Source organism: Lithobates pipiens, unplaced genomic scaffold (genome assembly GCF_037356315.1).
Source record: "Lithobates pipiens isolate NorthernLeopardFrog02 unplaced genomic scaffold, aLitPip1_a1.2 Scaffold_19, whole genome shotgun sequence".
Lineage (NCBI taxonomy): Eukaryota > Metazoa > Chordata > Amphibia > Anura > Ranidae > Lithobates > Lithobates pipiens.
In genome coordinates this window covers 189,678,071-189,705,339 of record NW_027507764.1, presented here as the reverse complement: position 1 = coordinate 189,705,339, position 27,269 = coordinate 189,678,071, and the positions used below count along the sequence as shown (strand labels likewise).

Genomic DNA, 27,269 nt, shown 5'->3' with positions numbered 1-27,269 from the left:
CAGTAGGTTCTGCAGGTTTGCTCTTAAGTTAAATTTGTATGCAAGTTAAAATAGGTAAAATTATTTTAAGTGTAACTCCAGCCACAAAAATAATTTTTACCTTTTTTGGATAGCATAGAGAAGGGTTAACACCCCTATAACATTTGTTTTGCTGTCTGTGCCCCTGTTCAGAAGATTTCACCTCACTTTCTGTTTCTCTGAAAATTGGATTTTGAAAAAAATTGGGTTGTAGTAGAAACAAGAATTAGTGATAAAGCTTCAGTGAAGACACCTTTTTCCCATGATAACTCTAAAGCCTCATACACACTATCAGATTTTCTGCAGATTTTTTCCTTCAGATTTACCAAAACCCTGTAGTGCAAGGGCCTGCCTGATTGCATACAAATTGAAACTCCTAAGGTTTGACTTCATATTATATGGTTTTGGTAAATCTGAAGGAAAAACTCAGAGTAAACTCTAGCGGTCTTTCCGACGGAGTTCCGACCGAACGGACTTGCCTACACGCGATCACACCAAAGTCCGTTCGGTTAGAATGTGATGACGTAAGACAGGACTAGAAAAGGCCGTTCAATAGCCAGTAGTCAATAGCTGCCCTTGTGTCGTATTTGGTCCGTCGAACTAGCATACAGACAAAGGTTTTCCCGATAGGAATTGATTCCGTCGGAAAGATTTAAAACATGTTCTATTTCTAGGTCCATCAGAATTTTTGAAGAAAAAAGTCAGATGAGGCCCACACACGATCGGAATATCTGATGAAATTATTCCGTCAGACCTTTTCTGCTGGAAAGTCCAGTCGTGTGTACGCGACACAACATTACAGAAGAGAATTTCCCTTCCTAGAGGTAGATTTCCTCTGACTTCCTGTTGTCTCCCTTGGTTTATAAGTAGAAGTCGTATGTTAGTCGAATGTTTGTAATTTGAGGATTGCCTGTACTGGGGTTGATTTACTAAAGCTGTTCACTTTGCAGGGGAAATTTATGTTAGCCTAGTGAATAGAGTGAAGCGCTATTAACTTACAATATCCAATCATGTGCAAGGAACTTATTTTCCTTACGTTGATTGGGTATTTTTTGCAAAATGTATTTTCACCGCATTCACTAAGTAAAGGAAAAATTTCCTATGCAAAGAGATAATTATATTCTAAAGTAAACAGTCTATTTGTCTTTAATATATTAACCTGTCTGAGTCAAGCCAGCATAGTTCCTTCATCTAAGTGATTCAGTAGGGGGTTTGCCTTCTACAATCAAAGGTGTAGTCGTATAAGAGGTCAAACATTATACCCCAGCACACTTGTAAGCTTCTGACTTGTATGTCATCAAATATAAAAAGATTGTATTGGTACCATTTTGTGACTGCCACTTGGCTTTTTTAGTAATAGTATTGAACATTGTTAGGTAGACTTCAGTTCTGGAGAGGCCTTGGCTCTGAGCAAATTTGTATGTTGGATTGGGTGCACTGTTTTTTCTACCACCTTGAAATCCTCAGAAGAAAAGTTTTACTGTCAAATTGTCCCTGTCCCAGTACTACTGTTTCCAAATGGCATAGGTTATGTGAGGGGAAAATGTAATAATTATTAGTTTTTAACAAGACTCCCCCCTCCATATTATGGAGAAGACAAGGGAAGATGTTCTGTAGTCCTGTCCTATTAGACAGCAATGCTTCTCCATAGATACAGTATGGTAAGTAAGCCTTCCCATCCTAGGACAGGGAATGTGTTAATACCAGGACCACAAGATGAAAAAAAAGCCTGAAAAATTAATCAAATGCAGCCACCATATCTAAGGATTGCTAAGCTTAAATTTTTTTTTTTTATATAACAAAAAATTAAACAAACCTGCTCTGTGCAATGGTCTCTGGTCTCCCCGACTGCGATCTGGGCTAATCCCCGCTTCTGAGTGCCGCAAGCCACCTTCTATGGGGGCACTCGTGCATGCTCGCTGCCGAGCCCTGCTTTCTGTGCCCATAAGACACACAGAATGGAACCCCCTCCCCCTGTTTCATCTTCACTGGCTGTGATTGACAGTAGTGGAAGCCAATGGCGAGCCAATGAGTGTCAGGATAGCAGATGCTCTCGTCCTCATCACTGGATCAGGCTCGGGTAAGTATTGGGGGGGGTGAGGGGGGAGCTGCATACTGAAGGTTTATCACCTTCATGCATAGAAAACATGAAGGTGAAAAACATTCAGGCTTTAAAACTGCTTTAACTATCTTATTAGTAAGGCATTGTAAACATGGGGACCAATAGAGTAATACTGTGACTGTGCCAAAGTCACTTGAATTTCTTGATGAACCATGCTCTGTAGCCCTGAATTGGCCCTATAAGGGTGATGGAGGATGTCTGCATTTGTGCAAACATTTTTTTAACATGTGCACAGCAGCCTTTCTCAACCATGGTTCCGCAGAACCCTAGGGTTCCTCCAGAGGTTGCCAGGGGTTTCCTAAGCTGTGGCATATTAAGTGCATAGTTTTGGGGTAAAAAGAGAAAGAGGCACCTCTAAGTGTAGACTTTTAAAAACATTCCACTCTGTCCGCCACTCATAGGGGTCCTGGAAGCCAGCTGGTATTGTTGGAAGAGACTGGGAAAGAGGCCTGAATTGCTTGGGGAGCGCAACGGTGAGCGTGATGATGTCATTGGCATGTTCACAACGTGTTTCCGAGCATGAGCACTGAGGATAGTCTGTCAGGCTCGCTCCTTTGTCAAGCCTGAGTGGTGGACAGAGCGGCAGCAGATGCGGTGCTATAGATTGACCCCACCAGTGATGATTTAACTACATGCCTGTTTTTACTATGGAAATGTGAGTTGCCTAACAACTTGCTTCTTATTAAATGTTTTTTAAATTCTACACTTAGAATCGCCTTTTTCTTTCTTTTTTTTTGTATGTACCCTGGAAATTGCTTCTACTCCTACAAGAGGCTTGCCCTAGGTCACTGACAATCTTTAAACATTTACTTTCTTTATCCTTACCCCTGGATGCACTATATTATTATATTATATTATATTATATTATATTATTGCTTATATTATTTATGGACGTATCCACAAGGACTATATACTAATGGTCTTCATGATCACATTAATTTGCACCTCAACCTTCCCTTTATTGACAAGGTTTTGGGGTAAACTCTATTTGGCAGAGCCAGCTGCATGAACCTAGTGATCTTTTTAGCTGCCTGTAAGGATGTCATTTCGACCACCACAATAAAGGGGAACATTTTTTTCACTGGCCGCCAATATAAAAAGCATTTTTTCCTACTGGCCCCCAATTAATTGGATTTAGCAGGGAGTTAGTTCAAGATCTCTCTCTTCTATGGAGTTCGTCTAAAGTAAAAGGGTTGAGAAAGGCTGATCTAAACAGTATTAATATAGACCGTAAGAATAGGGGGAAGTTAGCCATGGTTCATCAAAAATGACTGTATGATGCCACTGTGTTATATTGACCCTCGTCATGTTGTCTTATCATGTGACCCTTACAAGCATATACAGTACCATTTATCCAGAAATCAGATGACATATCATTTCTATAGCCCGTTAGCCCTCCACATGTTGTTAATAAATTGTGCAAGCTAAGGTAACATTCACCATATCTAAACATCTCCCATCATTAAATGTCACTAGAGCTGTTTGTATTACTCGCACTAGCTATCTAGTGCTTAAACTGACATAAAAACCTTCCACAGGTTCTATCATTTTTCCACTGTTGAAAAATGTATACAAAAAGTGATTGCAGTTGAGACTTAAGTTGAGACTTAACAATTTACTTGCATTACTCATGCTAATCTTGTATCCTTTCTTTGTCTGTATTTCAGATGGAAATCCTTACACATGGTGGGTTGGCAAAGGCAATGAAAAGCATTACTACTGGGGAGATTCTGGACCTGGAATTCAGAAGTGTTCATGTGGAATTGATAGGAACTGCACTGACAGTAAATTCTTCTGTAATTGTGATGCTGATCAGAGGCAATGGTGAGTGATATCATATTAACTGTATCAAATAAAATCAGCCCATTTGTTTTCTGGCTACTATGTGGCTTTTGCCACTACGAAATATTTCATTTGACAATAAATAGATTTTCTAAAAGATGGATTTGTATACTTTGATCTACAGGCATACCCCACTTTTAAGTACACAAGGGGGTTTATTTACTATCGCTGGAAAGTGCAAAATCAGGCTCACTTCTGCATAGAAACAAACAAGCTTCTAACCTCAACTTGTTCAATTAAGCTTTGGTAATTAAACCTGGAAGCTCATTGGTTTCTATACAGAAGTGAGCCTGACTTTGCACTTTCCAGCTTTAGTAAATAAACCCCATTGTGTACTTAAAAGTGGGGTATGCCTGTATTTGACACTTGGCTTGGTCCAGTTTTTTGGTCCAGTTTAACTTTTCTGAAACAAAAAGCTTTGCCACTAACAATAATGCTCAATGTGGAAGAAAAAAGTCTGGACGACCATACTCCGATAAATTCACCTTTTATTAATCCATATAATAAAAGAAAATGTAACCATACAGTAAAGGATGGTGAACCAGCAATAACAGCTAATGCATTTCACACCTAAACTGGTGCTTAATCATAGCCGAAATACTGAACACACACATAGGTGTGTGTGTGTGTGTGTATATATATATATATATATATATATATATATATATACAAAAACATGTAAAAGGCTTGATAACAATTAACCCAAGAATTGAAAACACCTGTGTGTAGTCAATGAAGCATAAACAGGTAATCAGTCACCCAATTGGGAGACCGGATCACCTGTTCAGTTCCAAAAAGTAGAACCCTACTATAAGATGCAGGGTGTCAGTCGTGTGGGCTTCTCACTGCAGTGGAACACGATAGACACTGTGATTTTGTGAGTACCCATGCTGGCAAGGACTTTTCCCTTGGGCAGTCGTCTGGGGACAGATAGGACAAACATTTCATCCTTTAAGAGGCTAAGTGAGCACAGAGCTCTGAGAAATGTTTATTCTATTGAGACCTGTCATGAGCCACCATGTTGAAAACACATTCTAATGAGAACAAGAGCTATGTTGGAGTAAAACTATTCAAATGCAATCTGAGCCCAATTGAGCAGGTGATTAGTATCATGGAGTCTCTGCAACCAGGGCTGGGATATTCAGCATCTATTCAGTTTCCACTATCAGGTAAAGTGAGTACTGAGCTTAGTACAGGGGACTGTAATGAGGAAGCCCCAGGTTGAAGAAGGAGTACCACTAAGCCCATGTAAGTGTACTGGGGAACCATGGTAAGCAACCAATAAGTCTATGTGAGCATATTTTGGAACTGTGGTAGGAAACCAATGGGTTGCAGATGTTGTTCAGGGGGGTCAGAACAGTACTTGTGGGAGTCAAATAATTTGAGCAAGTTTTTATAACTGAGCCTTTGGCAGTTGATAATAGGGCAGATTCCTTTGCCACCATAGTGTGAAGTATCCCAAACATATGGAGAGTTGGCCTTCAACCCAGTTAGCCTTTGGCCTTACTGGTTCTGAAGCTTAGACAAAACGACCTAAAAGGGCGTTCCACACAAGGGTAGCAACTCTCCTCCGAATTTAGGAGTAGTGCAGCATCATTGACATAACATCATTAAAAGCTAGATTAGTTGGATTTCACTGGCAGGTCCAGAGGTTATATGTAGGACTTTTCAGGAAAAGCTGTACAAAAACTGTAAGTGCAGATGTACTTATAATGATGTGCTATAGAAGTTTTTAATGAAAGTCCATAGTTCCAGTTTGAATTGTATAGTTTTCCTTGGAAAATAAGTAATGCTTATTAACATGTTTCTTTGTGTCAATTTTTCTTTAATATGACTCTTCAGGCCTCTGTGCAGGCCAGTCACGCTCCTCCACCCCAAACTCTCTCAGCCATGCTTTTATGAATTTTGTTTTGTGCACTGATGGGCAGTCATGTTGAAACAGGAAAGGGTCATCCCCAAACTGTTCCCACAAAGTTGGGAGCATGAAATTGTCCAAAATGTCTTGGTATGCCGATGCCTTAAGAGTTCCCTTCACTGGAACTAAGGGGCCAAGCCTAACCCCTGAAAAACAACCCAACATCATAATCCTCCTCCACCAAATGATTTGGACCAGTGCACAAAGCAAGGTCCACAAAGACATGGATGAGCTAGTTTGGAGTGGAGGAACTTAACTGGCCTGTGCAGAGTCCTGATATCAACCTGATAGAGCACCTTTGGGAAGAATTTGTTCTGGTTCCTGATCTGTTGAAATTTTAGCAAACCAAGAGGTCAACTTGATAACCAGGATTCTGCATCAATTCTCCCCCTTCCTCCTGCTTATCTTCAATTAAATGTCCTTCCTCATCCTTCTCCACTATCTCCTGTATGTCTGCTATAGAGGTCCCCAAAAGCATCACATAGATGCAACAGACATTAACTTAACTTCCCTCTTCATTTCACCGTGATAATAGCAGTATTTAGCCTAAAGATTAAATAAATTACTCCTAATTTGTACCATTGCTGTCCACACTGATGCATCCAACCCTTCCAAAAGACACACAGAGAACCCTAAAAATACCTCTATATGATGGCTGTAGCTCAACCCCTTTTGAAGCCCAATTTATGGGTGTTCCTGGTGGGGGGAGGTACAGTCAGCACAGAGCCCCACCCCCAATACACTCAGTAATCTGTTACGGTCATGAATAAACAAGCAGTGCTGCTTATCCATTCATAAGAGTAAAAATGTATTCTTGGCTGTGGCTCTGTGTAATGTATCTTCAGCCGCTTGCACACATACAGGGCAGATACTTTACACAGAACCAAAGCTCTGAATGATCTGTTACTATTATAAATGAACAAGCAGTACTGATTATTTATTCATAATAGTGACAGCTCAAAAGGCTTAGAGGGGGTGGAGCTCTGTGCTGGCTGTACCCCCCCCCCCCCCCCAAAAAAAAAGAACATGCCTAATTTGGGCTTTAAACTGTTTGAAGCTACATCAATCATATAGGGGTATTTTAGGTGATAATAGGGCCACCAATCAAAACAGAACCAAGTGGTATATGCACTTGGTCCCCCAAAGGTATTAAATAAATAAATTAAAAAAAAATCATAGTTCTTTAAGCATAGTTTTTCTTTAGCTCCCAAGACAGCTGTCAACATGACCATAGCTGTCATTGATAGCCGCTGACTAGGAGAAAGGACATGCTGCAACTAAAAGTTTTTCAAAATCTATGCAAGATCCTACTGCCCACAAAAGAGCAATATTTTTTTTTAAAGGTTAAAAAAAAGTACTTAATTACATAAAACGTTCCATCATACTGTATATGCATGAAATGAAGTCTACATTTACTGAGTCATCTCTTTTAAACATAGTAATTCTTCTATATCCTTAAATATTCCAAGTTGAATGTAGTTCCATAGTGATTATTTCAAACTAATCAGAATATGGTTTAAATTAACATAATTATCTAAGAAAATAGGAGCAGCCATATTTAACATATACTTAAAAACCCCAGTAAGATTACAGTATTTGACTTTTATTAGTGAAGTGTTCTGTACACTACAGTACAACTGTCAGAACCGCGGTCTGCATGATTGAATACCCCTGGAGGGCTTTTGTCCGCTAAGCATTACCTCAGCGTATTTCCAATTTCCATTTATATTACTAAAGTTGATAATGTGCTCTTTTATGTGTGTATCGCTTTTACTGTACAGCAGATCAGCAAATGAATTACAGGGGCCTGGACTTTTCCAAAGGCAGACTGAGTTGCAACATTTACATAGAATTGTATTATGTGTGTTTGGTTAGTTGTATCTCCAAATCTACATCTCTACATATGGTTTTTGTATGATAGCATTTACAAAACACCTGAACATGGGGATCACATCAAGAACCTATTGTCATTTTAACCTTACGTAAAGCTTACTTAAATTAAAGCCTAACTCCTCTTTTTACATAGAGTGGATTAACATTTCTAATGGGTTTTATATCAGTCTGAAAAGATTTTCTGTCACTTCCTGTTCCTGTGATACCATTATAAGTAAAAGGAGTTGTAGATCATAAAGAAACTATTTTTCACTAAGCAGGACTTTTTAGGTATCGCAATGAACACATTTAAGATATCTTTATTCATACAAAGTTTAAAATCCCTGATATAAAACAATTCATACAATAAAGACCTCTTAAATTGCATTTATCCATTGAACTATATCAAATTGTTATGGCACACAATCCTCTGTACTTCAGATTATTTACACTCCCTTATAGTTGTTATAACTAATGGAAATATCTCAATGCGTTTCCCAAACCACCAGCCCGCTTTATCAGGAGCCAAGTGGTCTAAATATTCTTAGTTAAAACACCAGAAGCACGGTCATTCCCAAAGTGCAGGAAAGGGGTATCCGCATGGTACAAATTGGGGGGTAAGGATATACCCCCTCCCTCTCAAGACCTCCGACACCTCTCATGGGAACTTCACGAGTATAATTTAATACAAATTCTTCCTATAATATTGCCAAAGTTCTCAAAAGGTACTAAGGATGGTTGCTGAATTAATTTATAAGATCACCTATATAAATATTGTCCAAACAGGCCCTCAAAAGTCATTACTCTGTACTCTGTATGTGGCAGTGTTCTGTCTACTAAAAAATAGTTGCTTTATGATCTGATGCTTAGGATGTGGAACGTATAGTGAGAGCCTTGTCTATCAATTTCTAATGGAAGTTGCATTCATTATCCGGACAGAAAGGGACCAAAGTTCCCCATTATACTATTTTTTTCCTGTGTACCCATTGGAGAGATTGCCTATCATTCTTATCTTCACAGCAAGGGAGAGGAAATCCCCAATAATGGTAATAAAAATCTGACATAGTCCCCTAAGCCTTGCCTGCTCTATTGAAAATAAAAGAGTTTTAGTTGAGGCTATAGACAATAAAATTTACTGGAAACAAATGTATTCAATGCTAAAAATAAAAAATAAATAAAAGGAAAATGATGCTTGGTGTCAGTGTTTCAGACGTGAGCATCATTTATTTACTTCTTAATTTAATAAATTCTGCAGCAGAGAGATTTGTTTACAACAGTCCGTCTTCCTGAAGAAGCTTAAATTCTAAGCTTACAGTGATACCACACACACATATGTTGGTTATGTTATTAGATTATTTCCTACCAGTATAATTTGCATTGTGATGTTGCGTACACATGATCAGAGTTTTCTTCTGAAAAATCTTGGATGGTTTTTCTGACGGAATTCCGCTCAAGTTTGGCTTGCATACACACACGGTCATACAAAAGTTGTCAGAACTTTCGACCGTCAAGAACGCAGTGACGTACAACACTACGACAAGCCGAGAAAAGGAAGTTCAATGCTTCCGAGAATGCATCAAATTGTTTTTGAGCGTGCGTAGGAATTTTGCATGTCGGAATTGCTAAAGAGGATCGGAATTTCTGCTCTGAACTTTTTCCGTCGGAAAAATAGAGAACCTGCTCCCAATCTTTTGCTGGTGGAAATTCCGCCAGCAAAAGTCCAATGGAGCGTACACACAGTCAGAATTTCTGATCAAAAGCTCTCATCTGACTTTTTCTGGCAGGATTTCCAATCATGTGTACGGTGTGTATGTGTATACCTAGGATAACCTAAGCAACCACACAGCAAACTTACATACACTATTTAGAGAGCCTGTGAGGGGACTTTAATTTGGGACCCTAGCTCTGCAAAGCCAAAGCAGAAACCAATGAGCCACTGTGCTGCTGGACATCATGTGCCATGCTCTTCTTAACACTTTAGGAAAACTGTTACCATTTTACTTGCTGCTGTCGTACAAATTCTGTTACAGTAGTCATGCTGTATCTAAAGCATAGGAGGGAGTTTCTGGGGGTTGTTGTAACATAGTGGTTTTACTAGGTCACATAATATATGTTGGTGTGTGCTGCTGGAGCCTACTGTAGTGTTCCCCCATTTTACAGTATCTGACAAAAGGGAGTAAACCCCTCACATTTTTGTAAATATTTTATTCTATCTTTTCATGTGACAACACTGAAGAAATGACACTTTGCTACAATGTAATGTAGCGAGTGTACAACTCGTATAACAGTGCAAATTTGCTGTCCCCTCAAAATAACTCAATGCACAGCCATTAATATCTAAACCGCTGGCAACAAAAGTGAGTACAACCCTAAGTGAAAATGTCCAAATTGGGCCCAAAGTGTTAATATTTTGTGTGGCCATCATTATGTTGGAATACTACCCTGCGACCTAGTCTCCAAAGGGAGGGGATCATGCTCTGCTTAAATATGTCACAATACATGTTGGCATTCATGGTTCCCTCAATGAACTGTAGCTTGCAAGTGTCGGCAGCACTCATGCAGCCCCAGACCATGACACTCCCATCACCATGCTTGACTGTAGGCAAGACACACTTGTCTTTGTACTCCTCACCTGGTTGCTGTCACACATGCAAGACACCACATATAAACCAAATAAGTTTATTTTGGTCTCATCTGACCACAGGACATGGTTCCAGTAGTCCATGCCCTTAGTCTGCTTGTCTTCAGAAAACTTTTTGTGGGCTTTCTTGTGCATCTTCTTTAGAAGAGGCTTAGTTCTGGGATGACAGCCATGCAGACCAATTTGATTCAGTGTGCAGAGTATGGTCTGAGCACTGACAGGCTGACCTCCCCACCCCTTCAACCTCTGAAGCAATGCTGGCAGCACTCATACGTCTATTTCCCAAAGTCAACCCCCTGGATATGACGCTGAGCATGTGCACTCAACTTCTTTGGTTGACCATGGTGTGGCCTGTTCTGAGTGTAACCTGTCCTGTTAAACTGCTGTATGGTCTTGGCCACCATGTTGCAGATCAGTTTCAGGGTCTTGGCAATCTTCTTATAGCCTAGGCCATCTTTATGTGGAGCAACAAAAAACATTTTCAGATCCTCAGAGAGTTCTTTGCCATGAGGTGCCATGTTGAACTTCCAGTGACCAGTGTGAGAGAGTGAGAGCGATAACACCAAATTTAACACACCTGCTCCCCATTCACACCTGAGACCTTGTAACACTAATGAGTCACATGACATTGGGGAGGGAAAATGGCTAATTGGGCCCAATTTGGACATTTTCACTTAGGGATGTACTCACTTTTTTTGCCAGCGGTTTAGACATTAATGGCTGTGTATTGAGTTATTTTGAGGGGACAGCAAATTTACACCATTATACAAGCTGTACACTCACTACTTTACATTGTAGCAAAGTGTCACTTCTTCAGTGTTGTCACATGAAAAGATATAAGAAAAGATTTACAAAAAATGTGAGGGGTGTACTCACTTTTGTGAAATACTGCATGTTCTGGTAGTAAGTAAGCCTACATGAGCATGTAGCTCTCACTCATGAAGGAGGTGCTCGATGTCTTCTCCACCCCTTAAAGTATCTGTTGGAGCACCCTATCACAATCCTTTTGTAATTCCACAAGCACTAGACTTTTCCCAAAGAACAAGGAGTCACAGGGATCCCACTGGCCAGAATTATCACGCAGAATGAAAATAACAGGAGTCAATGGTTAAGAGGCCTTTTGTCAATCTTGTCTCCAGGCACTCACTGTTGCCTGGAGGAGGTCTAGTTGCCCAACTTTCAAGCATGTGATGACAGACAACAACTTTCTCCCTTAACGTATCAGGTCCAGAGCCTCTCCTGGGACAACATGCTAGGGAATCCTAGGATCTAGATATAGCACAAAGTTATCCTGGATACAGCAACAGACATTCTGGTGACAATAACTGTCATTCTGGATGCAAATTCAGCAGTAGCGGTTGTCCACATATCAACCATCCCATTGCCTGCATCACTCCTCATTTTAAGATACTAGGTGGGCTGGCTTAGGTCATGGCTGCAGCCTGTGACAATCTCTTACTCTCCTCTCCTCTTACCATTGGCTCAGCTGCTCAGTACACTTGTGATTAGGGATGAGCTCTATGTTCGAGTCGAACGTAAGTTTTTCTCGAACATCGGGGTTGTTCACACATTCGCCAAACAGCGAATATTATAGGGCGTTCCTGGGAAATTAAAACGTTGCGGAACACCCCATAATGCACTGTGAGATCACAGTGCATTGCAGTATGATGGCCTGTATGATGCTGTATGACGAGAAGTATAGCCAAAATAGTTTTTGCTATACTTCTTCCAACTATGCCAACTACACATTTAAGATGGTGAAGACCTTATTTAAAGCACAACTAAAAGTGAATTTGTTCTTTCAATGTTCTGGTTGATTGACTTTTAACTGACCACTTCCTGTCCCCCCCCCCCCCCCCCAAGAATTCCCACAACCTTTTTTAAACCAAAAGACTCTATGCATACTTTTTCATTACAGACTTCTATTCATCATGATGACATCTTGGGTCCTTTTTTCCTAGCAGCAGCAGGCCTTTCTCTTGGACTGAGCAATGCTTGTGAGCACTACTCGGTCCACTCCTGAAGTACTGTGAGCCCAGACTGTGTGATGACGTACACTCAAGAGTCATCAATGATAGGCTGGGCCCGTAGGAAAGGGGTAGAATGATACTGGCTGTCATTCTACCTGAAGACTGGCGCCGCTGGATGGAAAAGGCAGCTAGGGACAGCACAGCAGAGTGAAGAGGGTAAATACAGCTAAACACATTTTTTCTTTAACAAAAGGTTTACTGGCCGAAAGCATATTGAATAGACATGGGTAGTCAACAGAGATCACATACAAGGACAAAATGCAGATATTGGCTATAAAGAACAGCAGAGATACAGCCAAATGAAATGCAATTAAAAATATACAAAGAAAAAACAAAAAACAAAGCAGCAAACAGAAAGCAGTCTTGAATAAACCAGTGTAAAAAACCCACAACGTCTGGTAAAACACCAGTGTGCAAATATTAATAAAGCACCTCTTAAAGTGGATGTAAACCCAATTCATGAAATTTGAGCAGGGCACATATATCTGCAGTGCTTTTTTATCTCTTTTCAAAGCACCCAAAGCTGTCTCCTGCCGTTCTTCTGTTATCAGCCTGATTACTCCTGACAAGTTCTCTGTCGCATATGATAAAAGCAGCCTGAGTTTTGTGTTGGGTAAGATGCTATAAATAGATTAGCAGAGCCCTGAACTATTCAAAGATCAGCTCTGAAAGTCTCTATCTATGAGGAGAGGAGGTGTGTGCCTTTCCTCCAATCAGCTGCCTTGGCTGTATGCCCAGACTTCACTGCAGTGTTGAACAATGAACAGGAAGATAAAATTGCCGAACATGATTGGAACTTTCTAAACAGTTTATAAATCTTAAGACGGCAGATAAACATGTACAACTTATGTAGGGAGATTTGTTTAATCTCTGTGTATCATCTGAGACTGTTTACTTCAGTGGGTATATGTGAGGGTTTACATCTACTTTAAAGAAAAAGGGGAGGCCAGGTTAATTAGGAACTGTGCCTGTACCAGTAGATACCTTAAAACCAAATCAAAGAAAAGGAAGATCAGAAGAGAACTGAAGGAAAGGGCAAGAGAAAAGGAATAGAAAAATGAGAGAGAGAGAGTAAATGGAAAGGGAAAGGTCCCAGGGGATCTCAGGGATTAAAAATTAGATGGCTAAAAGAAGATGGTCCACCATCAGCTTTTTCATTGATCATGCTATCATTCATTAAATGTTTTACTGCCTTTACAGCTAAGGGTAGGAGATTTCCAAGCCCTCACAATTGTTCGTTTGGTAGCCGTAAAAAGATGTGCGGCTAGTTGGCATTCTAAACAGAGGGGGCGTCAAACCGTTTGTGGAGAAGACCTTTATCTGGATTCCTCTTAAGGTTACAATGAAGTAATGTACGGAGTAATGCATAGACTCTGATCCATAGTCTGCTCACTCTTGGGCAAGACCACCAAATATGTGCCATCGTTCCGACAAGGACAGAGCCACAGAAGCATAATAGCGAGTCATTTGGAATAATATACCCTAGGCTGCTAAAGTGTAGTACTATCAATACAATATTTTGTATGAATTTTCCAGAGTTTACTATCTATACAATACTATATTTACCATTGTGGCAATTATTTACTACTACAGAACGAGGGTGTGTTTCCCTATTCACCAAAAGCCCTAATTATAAAACTTTAAACTATAAAACCTTTATTAAGTACTTTTTATAAAATGTAGATAACTAAGTGTATATAGGTGTGTATGCTTTTCACTTTAAGGGAGGGTTTTTTTCCCAGACCAGATAGAATGTAAAGATATTGGTGGTCAGTAGTTGTCAGAAAGAAAAACCTCCCTACTGAAATACTGTAAAATCACTTTGTCAGGCTAAGGAAAATCTATGAAGTGACTTCACAACCAGGTCACTAGATATAAAAGCCAAGGATTAGACATTGATGCCCAAATATTTCAAACAATGGCACCTCTTCATTTGCCTTGATGTACTGTATGTAAGGCACCATGTGAAACTTCTACAAAAATAACAACTTGGCAGTGGAGGTATCTAGCAACAGATCAGAAAACTCAGTAGCTAAATAAAATACACCTCCCTATGTTCTGTGCTCCCTCCATACAAAACAACTGAACTGCTACAGAAAACCACCATATATCTAGGTCCACCCAATACCATTGTAATCCCTGCAAATGGCTAAACATGGTTTATTGAGGAGGGGAACTCCTAGATATATAAATGCACACATTAGAAGGGGGAAGCCAAGGTTGACAATGGAGTCGGGTGCACCTCAATAAGGTCCAAAGTGGCCCAGTGCACTAGGCAGCAGATATCATGTAGATGTGGAACATGGGTTATATTGGCCGCTAGGCAGTAAGTGTGGAGATTGGGAATAGACAGCGTGCCGGATATTTTGCATGCAAAAAAAAAAGTTTACTAATGCGAGGTCGGGAAGAACTCCAGCTAAATCAAAAAATGTAATGTTGTTTTATCCAAAGTATAAGTGAAGGAATTGGGACAGGTAGCATTCGAAAAATATATAATAGTTTAGGAAGATAAGTAATCCACACAGCAATAATTCTACTAAACCACACTATTGGGAAGTGAGTCCAAAACTCAAGCAAAGCTGATAGTTTCTGAAACAATAGAGGTACATTTTTTCTTTGTTATAGGAGGGAAAAGAAGTCTGAAAATGTTCCAATTTGAGTGTTAAATTAGTGTATTTCTGTATAGCAAGAGCCATCAAGCTAATACTCACACTGGTTCTTATGCTGGAAGGCTCTCATTGAAAATTACCAGTGCATGGCTCCCTTTGCTGAACACAAATGTCTGTAATGCCACATACACACGACTGGACTTTTCGACGGACTAGGTCCGGCGGTCTTCCCGACGCACTTTCGGCGGAGTTCCGGCAGACTTTCCGAATGAACGGACTTGGACACACACAATCACACCAAAGTCCGATGGATTTGAACATGATAACGTACTACCATACTAGAATAAGGAAGTTCATAGCCAGTAGCCAATAGCTGCCCTAGCGTTGGTTTTTGTCCCTCGGACTAGCATACACACGAATGGATTTCTCAATAGGAACTGGGTCCGGCGGAGTTCCGGCGGGAAAATTTAAAACTTGTTCTATTTCTAAAGTCCGCCGGATTTTGGCAAGCAAAGGTCCAATGGAGCCCACACATGATTGAATTGTCCGACGGACTCGTTCCGTCAGAAATTTGCTGTCATAAAGTCCCGTCATGTGTGCGCAGCATTACACGCAGTCTACCATCATTTATGGAAGAACTGACATGGGGAACATAGAAATGTAAAAAGGGAAATATAACGGGATATGAAATGATTACTTTCTTTGGGATTTATGTTTAAAGGGTTTTATTTTTAGTTTGTTTTGTACCTAAACATCAATACCTGCATTAAAGAAATATATTATGTTCACCAAGACCCCAATAAAGTAATCTTTATTAGCTATCAGGTCTTCTAACATTTTCCTTTTTACTTGCTCCAGCCTATGTTATATAGCCTCCATCCGATTTTTAAATGTTAGCTTCTGCTATACGCATTGTAATAGTTTATATTTGGCTTCCACTTTATTACATACGCAGAAGAAAATTGAATATTTGCATCTGTTTGGGACTGTCAGCTGGTAAATCAGTTACAGATGGGAAATATTTTATGAAGGAGAATAATAAGGCAAATATATGTGCCTCTGTTCCCGTTATAAATTAAGTATCCGTCAAACATCCCGTGTGGATTTCTATGGAGATAAACATTTTATCAGCGCTGTTTTAAGAAAAATGAGGCCACACTCGAGAACATCTGCCTTAGCGCATATGAATTAAAATTAAGAAGTGGGTGTTCTTGCCACAAGTGAATCTTGACAGTTGAGTAAGTTTCAGCTAACAGCTACTTTTTAGCAAGGTCATCCGTCTGCTCTACTGAGCTCATGATATAAAAAATAGTCTAATTGGAGTAAAAATAATAGCAACAGACATATGTCTATGTTTACAAGCTGAGCAAAACTGACAAGTATATGTATTTTCCCTGTGCTTTATGACTGCCTGCTCTGCGTAATGAAACACTTCAGTTAATTACCTTACTGCTTTGCCATTAACGCAAATGTGCCTACAATTTCTCAGGCATTAAGCTGTAAATAATTATTTGAGATGAACGGCAAAGCATTTAAAATATTGTAAAAATGGATGTTTGAGTCATTTGCTAACTAAAACCCTTAAATGCAGCTGCTTGCACGTGTGCATCTAGTTGAACACACAAGTGTTTAATTTAAACCTCTGACCTTTAAAAGCCAATGCTTATTATACCAACAGTTTATTCCTTCATCATCCTACATGAGGCAGAACAAATGAGTAAGCAAATCACCCTTAAATAAAATAACACCTAAAACTTGGCCCTGTTCTAGCCTTTAGAATGCTGCCTATTATTTTTATCCTTGCAAATATAATAACTACAGATTCTGTTTTTTCACCTTAATCATCATTGTAAAATTAAACACTTTGGTTTAAAACACATTAGGCTGAAATATGAGTTATTTTAAAGAACAGCATATGTTTCATTAAGCTGTTTTTACTGATTAAACCAAAGTGGCCTGAAGTCAGCATTTTGCTTCAGTAGTTACGGGCCGAGAAGGATAGTATTCTTGTGGGTTTTGTTCTGGCATGTGTGTGTCCTTCGTAATCACTATTTTCATTTCCTCTTGTCAGCAATCTCGGAATTTGTATCAGATGTTCACAGGGCAAAGCACATCTGAAATCTGTCTGTTGGATACTTTAGTTGGGTGAATTTTACAGTTTCAAAATTAGGCCAGTCAAGTATAAAAATAAAAAAAAAGTAGTCCATTAAAAGATAGAATCAAACAAAGCTTTTGCTGCAATGTTCAACTTGATTTAGGAGCCACACCCAGCAGTATTTCTTTTCTGTCACTAGATGGCATCAGTCTTTTTTGCTGGATTATTGGCCTACATTATTCAACATATTGAACTCAGACTGTTAAGCCTTGTACACACGAGCGGATTTTCCGCAGACAAAACGTCAGACTTTTGTCTGAAGGGCGTTGACCAGGAACTTGTCTTGCATACAAACGGCAAGGAATTGTCAGCCAACAAACACAAATGTAGTGACGTATTAGACTTACTATGAGACTACAAAGAGGAAGTTCAAATGTCATGCACCACCCTTTGGGCTCCTACTGCTAATTTCATGTTAATAGAAGTTAGGTTAGTGTTGATTCGCGATTATTATTTCACGCTTTTCAGTTCCATTCTGAACGGGCGTTCAGCAACCAGCCATATTGCGGAATCGGAGGAGATAACGTGTTATTTATTATTGGCCTTGGAGTTATTGCTTTTACCCAAGTCCAGTCCAGGAACTGGAGGAGGAGGATTTCTTGGACCGAAAATCGGTTGCTTTATTAATCATGACCAATTATGTCATATGCATTTGCTGCAGGAACTCCAGGAGAGTAATCCAGATGATGGACCCCAGCTTTTGGCATTGTTGACCCCCTATATTAAGAAGCAGGACACATGCATGAGGCTTTTATTTTATTTTTTGGTTAAATAATAATTTGATTTGGTATATCTTCTATATTTTTGGAGCATAGAATGCACTTTTTTGGTTAAGTTTCTATTGGCAGATAGCCGGTCTAATTTTACTTAAGAAAAGGGGCTCCAATAGTGAAGTAATGTCAGACAGGCTTTATTATAAAAAGGACATAGTCCTGGGTACTCACATTTAGTAGCACAATTAATAGCGAAAAATACAGCTAAAAAACGAACAGACTCCTCGTTCGTACCCCGGACGTCGCTTCCGGTATCCTCCTAAGCCAATCCTACGCGTATCATCATTGATCACGTGACTTCATCAGGGACTGAGGTATGAACGAGGAGTCCATTCGTTTTTTAGCTGTATTTTTCGCTATTAATTGTGCTACTAAATGTGAGTACCCAGGACTATGTCCTTTTTATAATAAAGCCTGTCTGACATTACTTCACTATTGGAGCCCCTTTTCTTTTTTCTGGGTGTGATCTAGGGTCCATGGCTGAGTACCTAGAGGGGATTGCCTGGGGTATCTATACCAGCTGAGAACATACACTTTAACCATTGGAACGTATTGCTGTTTAACTGACAGCAGTGAGGTAAGGTACCCACTGCACTCAGTGTGCAAGCACCTGTCTTGAGGATTTGGGAGATCACCGGTGGAATTATCCCCTGTTTTTTTCACGTAAATGTATTAACCTGAGCAACAGACAGCATGGATTCATGAAAGACAGGAGTTGTCAGACAAACATGATTTCTTTTTATGAGGTGGTAAGTAAAACCTTGGACAGAGGGGTGGCGGTGGACGTGATATATTTGGATTTTGCAAAAGCGTTCGATACAGTTCCCCACACACGGCTCATGTGTAAGGTAAAGTCTACAGGTTTGGAAACATCAGTTTGTAGATGGATAGAAAACTGGCTTAATGACAGAATTCAGAGAGTAGTGGTTAATGATTCTTACTCTGAATGGTCTAAGGTTATGAGTGGTATACCCCAAGGTTCAGTGCTGGGACCCTTGCTTTTTAATATCTTTATAAATGATATTGGGTCTGGGATCAAGAGTAACATTTCCGTCTTTGCAGATGACACCAAGCTATGCAGTGCAATAACGTCCTTACAGGATGTCACCAATTTACAAGCCGACCTGGATGCTCTGTCAAATTGGGCGACTATGTGGCAGATGAGGTTTAATGTTGAGAAATGTAAGGTTATGCACTTGGGGGCTAAGAATATACATGCATCATACACGCTAGGGGGAGTACAACTGGGGGAATCCATAGTGGAGAAGGATCTGGGGGTTTTGGTAGATCATAAGCTCAATAATAGCATGCAATGCCAAGCTGCGGTTTCCAAAGCGAGCAAAGTCCTTTCCTGTATTAAGAGAGGTATGTACTCCAGAGAGAGACACATAATTTTGCCCCTGTTCAAATCATTAGTAAGACCTCATCTGGAATATGCCGTTCAGTTTTGGGCACCAGTTCTCAAAAAGGATATCGGGGAACTGGAGAAAGTGCAGAGAAGGGCAACCAAACTGATAAGAGGCATGGAGGAGCTCAGCTATGAGGAAAGATTAGAGGAACTGAATTTATTCTCTCTTGATAAGAGGAGATTAAGGGGGGATTTGATAAACATGTACAAATATATAAGGGGTCCATATAGGGAACTTGGTGTCGAGTTATTCACTTTACAGTAAACAATGAGGACAAGGGGGCACTCTTTACGTCTAGAGGAGAAGAGATTTCATCTCCAAATACGGAAAGGTTTCTTCACAGTAAGAGCTGTGAAAATGTGGAATAGACTCCCTGCAGAGGTGGTTATGGCCAGCTCAGTAGATTGCTTTAAGAAAGGCCTGGATTATTTCCTAAGTGTACGTAATATAACTGGGTACTAAAATTTATAGGTAAAGTTGATCCGGGGAAAATCCGATTGCCTCTCGGGGGATCAGGAAGGAATTTTTTCCCCTGCTTTAGCAAATTGGATCATGCTCTGCTGGGGTTTTTTGCCTTCCTCTGGATCAACTGTGGGTATAGAATTGGGTATAAGGGATGGTATATTTATTTTATATATATATAAATATATATATATTTTTTTTTTTTGGTTGAACTGGATGGACTTGTGTCTTTTTTCAACCTGACTAACTATGTAACTATGTAACTATGTAACCTGCCATCAAAGATTTTTCCACGCAAAGTAGGCCAACAATTGTCCAATGGAACGTACAAACGGTCAGATTTTCCAGCAACAGCCTGTCATCACACAATTCCCATCGAAAAATCTGATTGTGTGTATGAGGCTTTATAAACTCACCACCAGACTGTCATTGGACAGTAAAAGAGAAGCTACACAGTGATGAATCAATATTTTGATTATTCTGTTTTCTCCTCTTATTGGCATGCTCCTTGTCAGCATGTGAACTAACTGGCTCCTTGTGCTGCTTCTTCTTCTTCCATTGTGAGCTTTGTGGTACAGGGGCTGCAAGACACTGTACCACATATGGGTAACTATGCTGCTTGCATCTAAAAAAAAAAAATCTGCGGCCAGAGTCTGGTGTGTGACGCCATCATGCATGCCAGCTGGCTCTGTTTTCACTCTACATATTGTCCATCTTTTATCTTCTCATGTAAGTGGCTTTCATAAATACATTTTGAATTTATTTTTTAAGATACTACACTATATGATGTATCCCTTTGTTTCTGTTATGCTTTGTGCATGGCTAATGTGGAGTGTTACTGAGCCAAGACAATGGGAAGCTTCTATAGTAGTGTAACAGCCAGACGCATCTGATCTTGGTTTTCTGAAATCAAAATATCTAGGAAGGAGCTTTGGAGAACTGGTGACAAACTTGTGGAGCACAATTTGGTTTACAGTGGTCCAGCGTTGGCACTGTATTTCTTTCCAACACATATTTAACAGAATTTGTTTGCAAGACTGGGGCTTTCTTTTATGAGGACTAATTCTATTCACTTTGAATACATTTTTTGATGAATCTTTATTTTTTATTTTTTTGACATTTATGTTGATTTGTTTGATTTAAAATGATAGCGCACTGATTTTTAGTTGAATGATGTGTTAATGAAGACAGATATGTGTTCATTTGTGTTTTTTATTATATCTGCCTAGAAATACAACTCCAGCACACTCCATACATTTGACATATTTGAAGGTCTGATGATTAAAGTTTAAGGCCACTGAGGGCCACTTCAGCAGTGAAAGTCACTGATGCCAAAGAAAGAGGCCCTTAGTGACCTCAAGCTACTTTCTGTTGGCAACCATAACATGTCTTGTCTGTTTTATACCGTTAATCTAATTTGGAATTTTCAAGTACTGCACTATGGGAGCATTTCTTTTATTGTTCATCTCTGAATTCCATCTATTTCTCTGTGTTTTCTGAGACCATTTTATAGTGGTCACAGGAAGCTGGTAAGCAGGATTACTTAAGCCACATACACACGAACGGATTTTCCAATGGGAAATGTGTGATGATAGGCTGTTGGCGGAAAATCTGACCATTTGTACGCTCCATCGGACAATTGTTGTTGGATTTTCCGCAGACAAATGTTGGATGGCAGGCTTTAAAATTTTCAAATGTCTATTGTCGGATTGTACGAGCGTGTGTACACAAGTTCGTCGGACAAAAGTCCAAAGTACAAACACGCATGCTCAGAAGCAAGGATGAACCATAAATGGTCGGTCTTGTAAACTAGCATTCGTAATGCAGAATTAACATTCCTGACGTGGCAAATTATGAAATCTATAAATGCAGCATACATTCCCTTCTTCTTTAATGGGATAATAATGAAGCTGCTTTGCTGGTGATACTGATGGAGTTATTGCAAACTCATTTTCAAAGGCTTTTTTTTTCTAGGGATATCAAGAATAATATTATTATGCTTGTTATTTTTTTTTATTTTTTTTTTGGTGCAAGTTACCACAACACCATTATCCCCTAGTTTTTAAGATCAAAGATACAACTATGTTGGTGTCCCTTGTTAATTTTACATTATATTTTTTAAAATGTAACTGCCTACTCCCATACTGTCATTTGAAGTAAAACACATACCCAAGTATTATTCTCCACAATTTTTTTATTGTGCATTAAAAAAAATAAAAAAAAATTAGACATGCTATCTGCCAATAGAACTTAACCAAAAAAAGTGCATTCTATGCATCCAAAAATATAGAGAATATACCAAATCAAATCATTATTCAACCAAAAAATAAAATAAAAGCCTTATACCTGTGTCCTGCTTCTTAATATAGGGGGTCAACAATGCCAAGAGCTGGTGAAAGCAGGGGTCCGTCATCTGGAGATAATTCCAAAAAACATCCAGATTATTCTCCTGGTGCTCCCGCAGCAAAGGCATATGACATAATTGGTCACGATTAATAAAGCAACCAATTTTTGGTCCAAGAAACCCTCCTCCTCCTGTTCTTCGGCTGGACTTGGGTCAAAGCAATAACTCCAAGGCCAATAAAAAAAACACGTTATCTCCTCAGATTCCGCAACATGGCTGGTTGACGAACGGCCATTCAGAAACAAACTGAAAAGTGCAAAATTAAATGCGTGAAATGAATCAACACTCACCAAACTGCTACTAACATGAAATTAGCAGAAGGAGCACAAAGGGTGGCGCCTGACAATTAAACTTCCTCTTTTTCAGCTCGTAGTACGTCTAGTACGTCACTACGTTCGTGTTTGTTGGCTGACAAGTGTCGGCCAACAAACACGAAACTGCTACTAACATGAAATTAGCAGGAGCACAAAGGGTGGCGCCTGAAAATTGAACTTCCTCTTTTTCAGCGTGTAGTACGTCTAGTACATTACTACGTTCATGTTTGTTGGCCGACAATTGTGTACCGTTTGTATGCAAGGCAAAATCCAGGAACACACCTTCGGACAAAAGTCTGAGGTTTTGTCTGTGGGAAAATCCGATTGTGTGTACAAGGCTTTACTCTCACCTGGGTGTGGAACAGGATTTATCTTTTGTGAAGGATCATCACCTTTCCCCCTACCTGTGTTTTTTTCATCCATATGAGGCAAGATTTGGGTTTCTGCTTTTTCCTATATACATATATACATGGACTGTGCATTTGGGACTCCTCATTAGTTTTCCTTTTTCTGTCTATTTTTACCTATACAATTTTAACTGCATTAGCGCTGCACTTTATATTGTATTTTATATCTTACATGTTGCATGTGCTCTATTTTACTATTCATTCAACATTTTTACTTTCTACATAAACGTTTTATACAGAGCACATCCATAACACAGATTTGGTACATCACAATTTGTTTGTAAAAGGTAGGAAGAACAGCGGAAATGGTTTTCTTTTGAGACCTTTGTTAATTGATTTAGCTGTGTTTATAATTTAAGTCATAGATCTCTGTAAATAAAAGGGTTTTATCAGCAAAGCAGTTATGAATGGCCTGGTAAATGTGAAAAGAGCCATTAGCTCCACCTACTGGATGGCAATTATAAATACTAAGTATTCAAATGCAAGTATTTTATTCTGACCTGACTAAAATTATAAAACCGTGCTTTTTATTTTTTTTCCTCATATATCTAAATACAATAAAGAAATAAAATCTACACAAAAACAATAGACATCTACTTTAATTTCTGTTATATACTCAGGTTGATGTTAGCTTAGACAGCTCATTGTCAACAGAACAGCAGAGAAATCCATCACTGGATATTACTATCTCACTGAATGAGAACTTCATCCTTTTATGGAAGGCAGAAACATTTTAACCCTTTAAGGAGGGATTAATTACGGTTGAGTTGAGCATCATGAATTTTAAATGCAAGCTTCATTATTGTTTTATTTATCCTCAGCAGATTCAGACTGTCTAATAAATAATTAATTAGCCCAAAAATAAATTAAATAAGCTCCATGATTTTTCACTTGAGATTTACTGTTACCTTTATTCATCCCTACAGACAAATGTCAGAAAGTGGCTGCAAACTGTTTGTTTTTAGGGTGCTGTATCAGTTACCATGGTTACATTTTTACATTATTCACTGATAAATTACCTTTCTCCTTTTGTATGGCACAGGAGGAAGGATGATGGCATTTTGTCCTATAAGGATCACCTGCCGGTCACACAGGTTGTTGTTGGTGATACATATCGTTCTTCATCAGAGGCAAAGCTGACTGTTGATCCCCTACGATGTTTTGGAGACAGTAAGTGTTTTAAATGACCTTTTATGCTATAATATACAGTGATGGAGGACATCTGTGAAAAGTGGCACTAAGCTGCAAAAGTCTTTAAATGGAACCTGTCAAAGGTAAAAGAATACTTAAAGTGGAACTTCAGTCATTTTTCATCTTTCCATCTATTAAATCCTCTGCCCTTGTTGTTTTAACTTTGGATAGTAAACTTTTTTTTTTCTGCCAGCAAATACCTTATACAGCCCAATTCCAGTTTCTTGTCTGGTAAAAAGCCTAGGCTTATGACAACATGCACAGCTCTCTCTCTCTCTCTCACTCTTTTGAGCGTTGGCTAAGAAGGGAGGAGGGATGAGTCATAAGAAGGCCAAAGGGAGCTACTGAGCTGGAGGCGTGTCTCTGTGTGTGTAAATCCAGAAAGTGAACAGGCAGTAGCTTCAGCTGCCCACAGTTAAAATGGATGTAGCCAGACTTAATGGAGGGAGATTTCTGCAGCATATTTGGTACAGAATCACGGTATATATAAAATAATATGCAAAGTGGTTGGAGGGAAGCTTCAGAATGGTAAAGATATTTTTATTACAAATTATGTGAGCAGACTGCAGTTCCTCCTTAACCACTTCAGCCCTGGAAGGATTTGCCCCCTTCCTGACCAGGCCATTTTTTGCAATATGGCACTGCGTCGCTTTAACTGACATTTGCGTGGTCGTGCGACGTTGTACCCAAACAAAATTTATGTCCTTTTTTTTCCCACAAATAGAGCTTTCTTTTGGTGGTATTTGATCACCTCTGTGATTTTTATTTTTTGCGCTATAAACAAAAAAAGAGCGACAATTTTGAAAAAAACACAATATTTTGTACTTTTTGCTATAATAAATAATAAAAAAAATAAAAAAAGTTAGTGCCCTGCAGGTGCTGCAGCTGATTGACAATTATGAAACCACTCCCATTAGATTCACTTTCCCACATGGACACAGAGAAACGCACAAGGATTTCGTCAGAATAACAAAAGTTTGTTAAAATCCTTGCAATGTACATAGATCACCCGGGGGGGGGGGGGGGGGTGTTTTTTTCTCAACTAAAGTGGAGTTACTCTTTAAGGCTTTTGTAATATAATTTTTTTAGAAGTAAAAAGGGTTTTTTGACAGAACTTACTTAATTATGTCATTTGTTCTGCAATTTCCTATCTTAACCGAGTAGCAAATATCAAATGTGTTACAAGGCCCTTTTGTGGTTAATGAGAAAATTCTGCCAATCATACTTGCTTTGTGATAAAAGATAATAGTAATCGCATAAAAGGAACACTTCACAGATGGGACGCTGCTACCAATGTCATCAACACTGCTATTTATTCCCATATTAGCCAGGTTTATTATTGTGCAAACTGCAATCAATCCTGGGGATGTTAGTGAATATTAGTGTTTGATTTGATATCCTTGCTCATCAAGCAGTATAATTAATAGGCCTGTTTCTTTGTTAGATTAGAATTTTCAGATGGCTGTAATAACTTAGTATTTCTTTTTTTTTTCTTGTTTTTTTTTCCTGTGTGTTAAGAATGCTAGAAAATAATTGCTCCCACAGCAAGAAATGTGAATTTGTAATTAATACTCACTGATGAACTGATCTGTTTAAGATGCAGTAATCGTGTATTAGCTGCAAGGCTGAATTAGAGTTGGCCAAAAGAGTACATTAAAGGCCAACTCCTAGGCAAGAAATAATAACTTATAAACAATAGGAAAGAGGTAACATTTCTGTTGGATTTTAATATCTGTCTGTGCCCTGCTGGAGAAATGGTTCCCTCCCTTTCTTGTGACACCCAATCAAGAAAAAAGGGGCATGCAGTCATCTCCGGGATAAGAAGACACAGGCAGAAATAAAAACACTTTTAAACTTTCCTACTCTGTCTAAAACTAGATTAAAAGTTTTGTCTGGAGTTGGGTTTTAGGGCCCCATTCACATGGGTGAATGAGGCTATTTGCCATTCCCCTTGGGAGGCTCGGCAGGGATCCATGCGAATAGGTGCGAGCAGGAAGTCCCATTGAAACAAATAAGAGCCTGACAGCACCCGCAGCTATTTGTGGCCTTTCACGTTAAATTGTTCATGTGATTACCAGCTGAAGATCAGCCCTGGATGCAGACAGTAAGAGTTCAGGGTCGATTATCCTCAGTTAATTGCTGTCAGGCCCCCATCACTTTCAATAGGGCTTCCCGCCTGTACCTATGCACATGGATCCTCCCTGATTTTCTAATGGGTACTTGCAAATGGAGCCCATGGAGTACCTTCTGTCAGGTTCTAATTGCCCTCTGTAAAGATTGAGTCCTCTATTTACTGTATCCCTGTGACTATTTTCACAAGGCAAAAAGTAAGACGTAATCTAAAATATTACAGTTGTCATGAGCACAGGGAGTGAGGGTAAATGGGGGCATATGATCCGATGACAACCGTCTAAGATGGGAATTCCCCTTTAAGCTGCGGAGATTTACACTGACTTACTATTGCATCTCTACGATAGAAAGTCAAGGGAAATCTCTCCAGCAGGGTGCAAAATATAACCTGATAGTATGTTTAAAGTCTGTCCAAAACAAAAACATTTTTGCTACCCTTACACCTTAGAGATCCATGCACTCCTTCACGTTGTGCTAATGCACATCTTTTCTAAATTTTTTGCAGCATTTTTAGCACAAGATGTGCATCAAATGTGCCAAAAGAAGCTCCCATACCTTTTCAGGCATTGGGAATTGCAATTTTTTTGCAAATTTTTCCTTGTGACAAAAGTATGTGCTTCCTAGTTGCGTTTGGAGCGCCATTAAGAATTACTGCATCACAAGCGCGATGTGCATTTTTCACGCCTCAAGCTGGTTATAGATGGATTGAAATTCAGCCAGTTCAGCAGGGAGTGGCCACATTTTGATCCATCTTTGGCTGTTCTTGTTCATGGAAAATTGATCTAATGGTCTCCTTCCCATGAACGGCTTGTTTGAAAGTGTGTGTTTGATCAGCACTGCAGCCAATTAGTTGCAGTGTTGATCAGTGTATATTCTGACAGGTTATGATGAAAAGGTCCTAAAGGAATCAAAAACCCTCCAACCAAATCAGTACATGAGCCTTCCTATAAGAGAAGGTGTTCTGATTTCATCACA

General features: G+C 39.3%; 1 protein-coding gene across 1 annotated transcript in view; it reads left to right on the top strand.

Moving 5' to 3' along the window:
- Positions 1 to 27,269, top strand: part of CNTNAP2 (contactin associated protein 2) — a 2,388,168-nt gene that overhangs the window by 2,024,610 nt on the left and 336,289 nt on the right. Inside the window, exons 14-15 of the mRNA XM_077491601.1 lie at positions 3,808 to 3,964; positions 24,016 to 24,143. Of these exons, the coding sequence (XP_077347727.1) occupies positions 3,808 to 3,964; positions 24,016 to 24,143 (285 nt within the window). The remainder of the gene's footprint in view (positions 1 to 3,807; positions 3,965 to 24,015; positions 24,144 to 27,269) is intronic.